The 10,052-nt window shown below is 46.0% G+C and overlaps 1 gene segment (V, D, J or C); it reads right to left on the bottom strand.

Moving 5' to 3' along the window:
• Window positions 1-7,198: 7,198 nt before the first annotated feature.
• Window positions 7,199-7,791, bottom strand: LOC132818908 (immunoglobulin kappa variable 3-15-like). The segment is given in 2 exon segments: window positions 7,199-7,536; window positions 7,723-7,791. Coding segments are annotated over 2 exon segments (387 nt in total).
• Window positions 7,792-10,052: the final 2,261 nt, after the last annotated feature.

Below are 10,052 nucleotides of genomic sequence, written 5' to 3'. Positions count from 1 at the left end.
TTTCAAGGAAAGGGGCTGCCAATTTCTACACAGCAAGATCCCACTGGAAGCAATGAGATCAAAGAGCATTCTTCATGATTTTGGTTCAAGGATAAATATTGTCTGAATCAACCTAAGAGAAACGTAATTGGTTCAGTTGGATGGAAATTGAGTAAACGGAAGGGAAGGAGAAGGTAGGATTGTAGTTAGTGATGGGAGTGATTGTTACACAGAATATAAAAGGAAAGGACTGGAGTTTGAATATCAAAGGGATCAGAAAAATGCAGGGAAATCGATAATAGTATCAAACTTAAGACTTTGGATCTAAATGCACGAAGCATTCTGAGTAAGGGAGAAAAATGATGCCACAAAATTGAGGTAAATTGAGATTCCAAGGAATTTAAACAAGTAAAGTGGAGGAGGGCTCAGGAGAGTTTATTCAAGATTCTAGAAGATGTAAAAGGACAGAGAGTGTGGAAGGATCAGGTTATCGAATGTAAAGCACGCAGATAAGACGACAATGATGGGAAGGTGGGCAGTCAATGCGGGACTGAGGGTGTTGTACTATAATGCCACAATATACACAATGGAAGCTTGTAGTGCAGATTGAAACTGGCAGGTACAATGTTGTGGGTATCACAGAGGGACATGGCTGTAAGGATCCGGGCTGGGAACTAAATATCCAAGGATCCATGTCCTATAAAAAGGACAGGCAGATGGGCAGACAGGGCAGAGTTGTGTTGTTAGTAAGAATTTCTTTAAATCAATAGCAAGAAGTGATACAGTCAGAAGGTGTAGAATCTGTGTGGGCGAGTTGAGGAACCCAAGAAATAAAGAATCTGATGCAAGTTATGTTCAGGTCTCCAAGCAGTAGCCAGGGTGTGGGGAAGAAATCAATCAGGAGACAGAAAAGGGTAAAAACAATGACTGCAGATGCTGGAAACCAGATTCTAGATTAGAGTGGTGCTGGAAAAGTACAGCAGTTCAGGTAGCATCCGACGAGTAGTAAAATCAACGTTTCGGGTAAAAGCCCTTCATCAGGAATAGAGGCAGACAGCCTGAAGGTTGGAGAGAAAAGTGAGAGGAGGGTGGGGCTGCGGACAAAGTAGCATAGAGTACAATAGTTAAGTACAATAGGGGGTGGGAGGGTGGAGTGGATAGGTGGAAAGAAGATAGGCAGGTAGGACAAGTTATGGGGACATTGCTGAGCTGGAGCTTGGAACTGGAGAACAAAAAAGCCAAATACAAAATGTTATGGCAGAACTTCATGGATAGATGGACTGGGTAGCGCATCTCAACAAAAGGATTTCATGGAATGTCTATGAGATGATTTTTGAAACAGCTTGTGCTTGATCATTTGGAACAGGCAGTTCTGGATTCAGTGATGTGTAATGAGGCAAACTTGGTTAGTGAGCTGAAATGAAAGTATCCTCCGGATAAGTGACCATAATACGATAGAATTCCCCCTGTAGTTTGAGAGGGAGAAGCTGAAATCAGATGGAACAGGATTTCAATTGAGTAAAGGGACGACAAAGACATGAGGAAGGAGTTGACCAGAGTTGGTTGGAAGGGGAGCCGAGCAGATAAGATGGTGGGGCAGCAAACAGCAGAGTTTCTGGGGGTAATTGAGGAAGCAGAGTAGGAATTCCTCCTGAAAAAGACGAAACAGATGAAGCGGAGGACAATGTAACCATGGCTGATGAGGGAGATCAAGGACAGCATAAAAGCAAAAGGAAAAGGCATACAATGTGGTGGACAATAGTGGGAAGCCAGAGGATTAGGAAGTCTTTAAAAACCTGTAGAGGATAACTAAAAAAACATTCAGGGGACAGAAGGTGAAATGGGGGGAAAGCGAGCCAGTAATATAAAAGAAGATTGCAAGAGTTTCATCAGATATATAAAAAGGAAGAGGGATGCGGAAATAGACATTGGAAAAAGAATAATAGGAAAATGAAGAAAACGCGAGGAATTGAATACATTACATCAGTCTGCACAATGGAAAACACCAGCAATGTCCTAGTACTTCAAGAATGTCAGGGGGCGAGGTGAGTGTAGTGGCCATCACTAAGGAGGAGGTACTGGGAGGCTGAAAGGTCTGAATGTGGATGGACTCACCCAGACTGGATGAACTACACCCATGTGTTCTGAAGGAGCACTGAGGAGGTGATGGGGACATTGGTGATGATCTTTCAGGAATCAATGGAGTCAGGGTGTGGAGGTATTTTCTAAATAAGGAAAGCCTTTGGAGATCTAAAGTACAAACCTCATTCAGGTTTCTCTTCAGGTTAACAGGCAGGTCCAGTTTGTGTTGGGAAGGCAAATGAAATGTTCACAATCATTTCAATAGGGCCAGAATACAAGAGCAGAGATGTACTGCTGAGCTGTGTAAGGCTCTGGTCAGACTGAATTTGGAATATTTTGAGCAGATTTGGGACCCATATTCTAAGAAACAATGTGTTGGCATTGGAGGGGTTTACAAGAATGATCCTGGGGATGAAAGGCTTGTCATATGAGGCATGGTTGAGGATTCTGGGTCTGTACTCAATGGAGTTTAGAAGGATGAGGAGGGACCTTATTAAAATTTGCAGAATAGATAGGCTGGATAGAGTGGATACAGAGAAAATGTTTCCAAAAACAGGAGAGACTCGGTAACCAAGGCACAGCCTCAGAATGAAGGCCGACCCTTTCGAGCTGAGATGAGGAGGAATTTCTTCAGCCAGAAGGTGGTGAATCTGTGGAACTCATTGTTACAGAGGGCAGGGGAGGCCAAGTCACTGAGTGTATTTAAGACAGAGATAGATAGGTTCATGATTGTTAAGGGGATGGAAAGTTCCTGTGGAGTAGGCAGGAGAATGGGGTGAGAAGCATATCTGCCAAGGTCAAATGGCAGAGCAGATTCAATGCTGGCTGATTTCTGCTCCTATTTCTTAAAGTCATCTGGAGAGTTTCCCCAAACCCTAGAACATGAACCCACTGGACTGTGAGCCCTGCTGTAGCTGTTTGTCATCAGAACTCTGCAAAGAGATAATCCAAGAGTGGAAAGAGTGTGCATCCATGTGGGAATTTCAGAATGTTTCCAAGTTCCTGGAATACCATGAGTACAGGAAGTGAGGTCAGTGATAGCAGTTGGAGCTCCAGGTTTCGGAGCTTGAGCAGCAGCTGGTGTCAGTGAGAAATGTCGTGAGGCTGAGAGCTCCGTGGAGAACACGTTTCTAGATGTGGTCACTCTGCAGCTTCAGAGTATGCAGGGAGAGAGGGAATGGGGGAGCAGCAGACAGTCCAAAAGTCCCCTGAGTGCATCGCACTCTCCACCCAAGATTCAGTTCAGAATCATGATGAGAATGGGAGTCTTTAGTTTCTGAATATAGTTTGGGGTAGCAGCTGTGTAATTGGCAGAGAGAGGCTAGACTTGCGAGAGTGTGTTCAGGTGAATTTTCAGGAGGCATCAGTGACTCAGTGGTGGCTCCGGTGGTGCACCACGGTGGCTCAGTGGTTAGCACTGCAGCCTCATAGTACCAGGGTCCCAGGTTCGATTCCAGCCTTGGGTGAGTGGAGTTTGCACATTCTCCCTATGTCTGCGTGGGTTTCCTCGGGTGCTCTGGTTTCCTCCATGGTCCAAAGATGTGCAGGTCAGGTGAATTGTCCATGCTAAATTGACCATAGTGTTAGATGCATTACAGAGAGGGAAATGGTTCCGGGTGGGTTACTCTTCGGAGGATCGGTGTGGACTTGTTGGGCCGAAGGGCCTGTTTCCTCACTGTAGAGAATCTAATCTAATTAGTGGCAGCGAAGAAGGCTGTCTAAGAATACAATGGAATCTTGACCAACTGGGCCAGTGGGCTGAGGAATGGCAGATGGAGTTTAATTCAGATAAATGTGAGTGCTATATTTGGGTAAGACACAAGGGATGGGTGAGATCCCAAACAAATATTTCAGTTCATTATTTGTTATGGAGAAAGCTAGGGAATTTGTAAAAATAGTGATGACTTGAAAAGAGACCACACACAAATGAGGAGACGCAAAAGATCTTAAAAGACATAAAGGTAGATAAACCCTAGGACCTGATCATGTGCATCTCAGAACATTGTGGGAAACTAAGGAAGAGATTGCTGGGCCCCTTGCTGACATATGTGTATTACTGACAACCATGGGTAAGGGGCTAGAGAACCAGAGAGGTTGGCTAATTAGATTAGATTAGATTAGATTAGATTAGATTACTTACAGTGTGGAAACAGGCCCTTCGGCCCAACAAGTCCACACTGACCCGCCGAAGCGCACCACCCAGACCCATTCCCCTACACTTACCCTGCACCTAACACTACAGGCAATTTAGCGTGGCCAATTCACCTAACCTGCACATTACGACTGTGGGAGGAAACCGGAGCACCCGGAGGAACCCCACGCAGACATGGGGAGAATGTGCAAACTCCACACAGTCAGTTGCCTAAGGCGGGAATAATGTTATGCCATTATTTGAGAAAGACTGTAAGGAAAAGCCAGGGAACTATAGACAAGTGAGCCTGATGTCAGTGCTGGGTAAGATGTTGGAGTGGATTCTGTGGGTTAGGATTTACATTCTTTGGATAATCAATGTGGTTTTATGCATAGAAAATCATGTCTCCTGAATTTGATTGAGGAGGTGACAAAGAAGATTGATGAAGACAGAGCAGTAAACATTGTCTATATGGACTTTAGCAAAGTGTTTGACAAGGTTCCACATGATAGATTAGTTCATAAGGTTAGACCACAAGGAATCCAGTGGGAGTGAGCCATTGGGGTAAAAAAATTGGATTGAAGATAGGAGACAGAGAGTGTTGGTAAAGGGTTTTTTTCAGACTGGAAATCTGTCTATAGCTGTGTGCCACAAGCATTGGTGCTGGGTTCACTACTTTTGTCATTTAAAGAAATGATTTGGATGTGAATATAGGAGTTACAGTAAGTTTGTAGATGACATCAAAATTGGCGGGATAGTGGATAGTGAAGTAATTCATCTCAAGGTACAGCGGGACCTTGATCAGATGGGGCAATGGGCAGAGGTGTGGCAAATGGAATTCAGTTTAGTTAAATGCGAGATGACGCATTTTGGAAAGGCAAACCAGGGCAGGATTTATACAGTTAATGGGAGGGCCCTGTGGAGTGTTGCTAAACAAAGAGACCTAGGGGTGAAGATGCAGGTGGATTATTCCTTGAAAGTGGGGTCACAGGTAGACAGGGTGATGAAGAAGGTGTTGGGTATGCTTGCCTTTATTAGTCACAGCATTGAGTACAGGAGTTGGGACATCATGGTGCAGCTGTACAGGAGATTGGTGAGGCCACTTTGAGAATGATGTGAAAAATTCTGATCATTCTGCGATAGGAAGGATGTTGTTAAACTTAAAAAGCTGCAGGAAAGATTTACAAGGACATGGCCAGGAATTTGAGGTTTTGATCTACAGGGAAAGGCTGACGAAACTGGGCTATTTTTCCCGCAGCATTCAAGGCTGAGGGATGGCCTTATAGATGTGTATAAAACCATGAGGGACATGGACAAGTTGCATATCCAAGGTCTTTTCCTTGGGAAAGGGAGTCCAAAACAAGATGGCATTGGTTTAAGGCGAGAGGCAAAAGATTCAAAAGGGACCTGAGAGGTAACTTGTCACACAGAGGGTGGTGCGTGTCTGGATCGAGCTGCCAGAGAAAGCGTTGGACGCGGATAAAATTACAACATTTAAAAGACATTGGGATGGGAACATGGATAGGAAGGGTTTAGAGGGATGTAAGCCAAATGCTGGCAAATGGGATGAGGTTATTTAGGATATCTGGTTATCATGGACAAGTTGGACTGAAAGGTCTGTTTCCACGCTGTATAACTCCATGACTATAAGAGGCGGGAAAAGCTGAGACTTTTTACTCTGATGCGTAAGAGTCTGAGGAGTGACTTATAAACCTTATAGAGGTTTATAAAATCCTGAGGGTCATAGAAAATGTGAATAATTCAGGAAGGAGGTGACGTTTTGTAGAAATGGCAAAAGAAATTCCCAAAGATCATTTCAGGGATGAGGAACATCAGTTATGAAGAGAGATTGGAGAATTTGGGACTGTCTTCTTTGGAGAAGGCTGAGAGGAGGTTTGTTCGAGGAATTAAAACCAGGAGGGGCCTGGACAGGGTACAAAGGGAGAAAATGTTCCCAATTGAGAAATAATTGAGAGGGATAGGCCATGGAGTGAAAATAATTGGGAAAAGTAACAAAAGTGAGATAGGAAACAACATTTTCAGCCAGTGGGTGGTTAAGGTGTGGAGTGCACTGCCTGAGAGTGTGGTGGAGGCAGCTTCAATTAAAACATTCCAAAGGGAATGAGACTATCATTTAAAAAGGAACAATGTGCAGGATGACAGGGAGAAGGCAGGAGAATGACACTCAGTGAATTGCTCATTCAGAGAGCCGGTCCAGGCAGGATGGACAGAATGGCCTCCTTGTGCACTGTAACAGTTCTGTGATTGTGTGATTGAGCAGAGTTAAAGCTGGGGGAGGTGGGAGCTCGGTGTCTCACTGTGCTGCTGCTGCTGCTGCTGCTGAGGTCAGTGAGATCAGAGACTGGGACAGGGAGCCAGAGCTCACATCAAACTCTGCCTGTGTCGGTCACACTGAGACTGGCAGGAGGCTACTCACTGATTTCACTCCATGCTGCAGGAATGGGACCACAGGCTGCAAATGGACAGAGCTCCTCCACACACGGCACGGTGGCACAGTGGTTAGCACTGCTGCCTCACAGCGCCTGTAGACCGGGTTCAATTCCCGACTCAGGCGACTGACTGTGTGGAGTTTGCACGTTCTCCCCGTGTCTGCGTGGGTTTCCTCCGGGTGCTCCGGTTTCCTCCCACAGTCACAAAGATGTGCAGGGGAATTGGCCAAGCTAAATTGCCCGTAGTGTTAGGTAAGGGGTAAATGTAGGGGTATGGGTGGGTTGCGCTTCGGCGGGTCGGTGTGGACTTGTTGGGCCGAAGGGCCTGTTTCCACACTGTAAGTCTAATCTAATCTAAAACTTACTGCCTTATATCTTATTTTTTAAAGGGAGCAATGGAACAAAAGAAATAGAACTGAACACCCTGTTAGATACAGTGCTCCTCAATCAACCATTTCATTCACTGTAGCTCCCCACTAACACCTTCAACAAATCAGTAACTGTATCTTAGAAAGTGTGTTTCAGTATTGACAGGGTTAAAAAGGAAGATTGAGGTTTACTTACTCAGTCTGAGCTTGGTTCCTTTACCGAACGTGAAAGGCCAGCTGTTACGCTGCATACAGTAATAGTCAGCGACATCTTCATTCTGAACGTTGCTGATTGTCAGGGTGTAACTGGTCCCTGATCGACTGCCGGTGAATCGCTCGGAGACTCCTGTGAATCGAGTTGTTGCATCATAGATCAGGAGAGAGGGTTTCTGACCTTCTCGCTGCTGGAACCAGTCAACCCACTTGCTAACAGATTGACTGGCCGTACAGGTGAGTGTTGCGGTCTGGTCCAGTCCCACTGACAGCACCGGGGGAGACTGGCTCATGATGATGTCCCCACTGATACCTGAGGGGTCAGAGAGAAACACAGTGAAGTCAGAACTGTCACAGAAAGAGCCGGTCAAATGAGAGATTGTTGGAGACACTGAGCATTCCTCTGGTTTCAGCATTTTCCCTTCAATCACAAGTCAGTGGAATTGGAGTGAAATGGAGAGCAGCTAAAGATTCAAGGTGGAAGGAGAGAGATTTGTACCTGCGATACAGAATGCCAGGGGCCAGATCAGCTGGATGTGTGAAATCATGGTGTGTGCTCCTGTCCCTGTGCCTGGTTCCTGATAAACTCTCCCTTCACTGGTCTCTGCTTTATAAAGCTGCAGCCTGTGAGAGTCTGACTGGGTGTTCCTCAGTATGTAAATGGCATCAGGCAGAGAGAGCCACGTCAGCCCCTCACACTTCCTCTTCTCTCTCTCTCTCTCTCTCTCTGTCTCAGAGAGTCATTGATGTGAGCAGCCCTGAATGAGGCCATTTGGCCCATTGTGTCTGTGCTGTTAAACCAAGATCTCATGACACTAATCCCATCCTCCAGCTCTTGGCCCATTACCCTGGGGGCTACAGCAACACAAGGGAATATCTAAACAGTGCTCCAATGTCACGAGAGTTTGTGATTCAACCAGCCTTTCAGGCAGCGAGTTCCAGTCTCCCACCACCCTCTGGGTGAAAACATTTCTCCTCAATTCTCCTCTCACTCTCGAACTCGACTGGGCCTGGACTCACTCAAATTCAGATGGATGTATAAAATTCTAACAGGGCTGGGCAGGGACGAGGTTTCCCCTGGTTGGGAAGTCTGGAACCAGGGGACACAGTCTCAGGGGGATACAGGGTAGTCCATTTCGGGGTTAGTCCATACAGGGTTGACCACCCGTGGAATTCTCTTTACTGAAGTCTGTGGAAGATAAGGAACTGAATATATTAAAGAAAAAGAGAGATAATTGTTTGCATTTTAACAGCATGAAGGGAATAGGGAGAAAGCAGGAATATGGCTTTGAGATAGAGGATCAGCCATGATCATACTGAATGACAGAGCAGGCTCAATGGGCCAAATGGCTAACTCCTGCAGCAGTTTCTATGTATCCATGTCTGTGTTGCCTACAATCTCTGTCCCAGGTTATTGAGTCCTTGTCTCATGCAAAAAGTGTCTTCCTACCCACCCTATCACTGCTCCAAATATTCCTATCCCTCTCTATCAGGTCCCCTCTCAGCCTTCACTGCTCCAAGGAAAACAACCCCAACCTTTCCAATCTTTTCTCAAAGCTCAGATTCAGGCAGCATCCTGGGAAATCTCCCCTGTACCCTCTCAGGTACAATCACATCCTACCACTCTCTCCCCCACTGTTAATCTCTCATATTTTCTCTCTCTCTTTCTCACACTCTGTCTCATAGTCACTCCCTCCAACTCACTGATGATTGCTCACTCCATCTCATAATCTCTGTTTCTCCATCTCTCTGTCTCTGTCACTCGCTCCCTCTCTCACTTCAATTAAAAGCCTCCAACTGTTATCTTTCCCTCTATATTCCTCCCTCTGTCTCTCTCCCTCCCTCTCTACATCCCAATCTACAGTCGCTCTCCCTCCCTCTCTGTCATTCTGTATCTATCCATACTCATGTCTCTCTCTCACACACACACACTCCACCCTACCCTCTCTGTCAATTCTCTTCATGCTTGGTCTCACACCCATCCTGTCCCTTTCTCTCACCTTATCTCTTTGTCTCTCTCCATCCCTATCAGTCACACTGTCTCACATCTTGTTTCTCTCTCTTTATCCCTCAACTTCACCATTACTGCCTCCCTCTACCTCTCTTTTGGTTTCATCACATATCTCACACTGTCTCAGATGTTCCTCTCTCTCTCTCTCTCTCTCTCTCTCTCTCTCTCTCTCCCTCTCTCACACACACACACACACACACACACATACACTCTTGTTCTATCTCTCTCTGTCTCGCTTCTCTCTCTTTCTGACAGTGTCCTGGGTGGTGACAGTTGAATGCAGGATAAATCTCCCTCTGCTCTGCCCCACAAATGGATGTTGCCCCTTGACCCCTGTCTTCTCCTGGAATAAAGCCCCATTTCCCGCATTGACCAGGGTTTGGTCTGTCTCAGGAAGATGGACAGATTCTTGTGAAATGAAGGGCAGTTCTGTGCTGTTGGCCTATTCTCACTGGGGACTGGTTTGGACACAAACCTCATTCCATGAAGGCCCAGCAGAGAGAGGAGATCCTCAGGCCATCAGCGTGAGTTGGAGGGACAGGACAGGCTCTGACCCACTGACCCATCCTGTCCATTCACAACATGTTCCAATCCCTTCCCCTTCCATAGTCATTCTTTTCTGAATGGAGTGGTCCCTTCCCTGTCTCACATCAGGGAGGAGATGGACAGATATTTAATGGGTAATGGGTTAAAGGATGATGGAGAGTGGGCAGGAAAGTGGAGTTGAGTCTGAGGTGGGATCAGCCATGATTGTATTAAATGGTGGAGTGGGATTGTGGAGCTGAATTGCCTGCTCCTGCTCCTAGTTCTTATGTTCC

The sequence above is a fragment of the Hemiscyllium ocellatum genome, chromosome 9 (assembly GCF_020745735.1).
Source record: "Hemiscyllium ocellatum isolate sHemOce1 chromosome 9, sHemOce1.pat.X.cur, whole genome shotgun sequence".
Classification (NCBI taxonomy): Eukaryota; Metazoa; Chordata; class Chondrichthyes; order Orectolobiformes; family Hemiscylliidae; genus Hemiscyllium; species Hemiscyllium ocellatum.
This window is presented reverse-complemented; position numbering and strand designations above follow the sequence as displayed.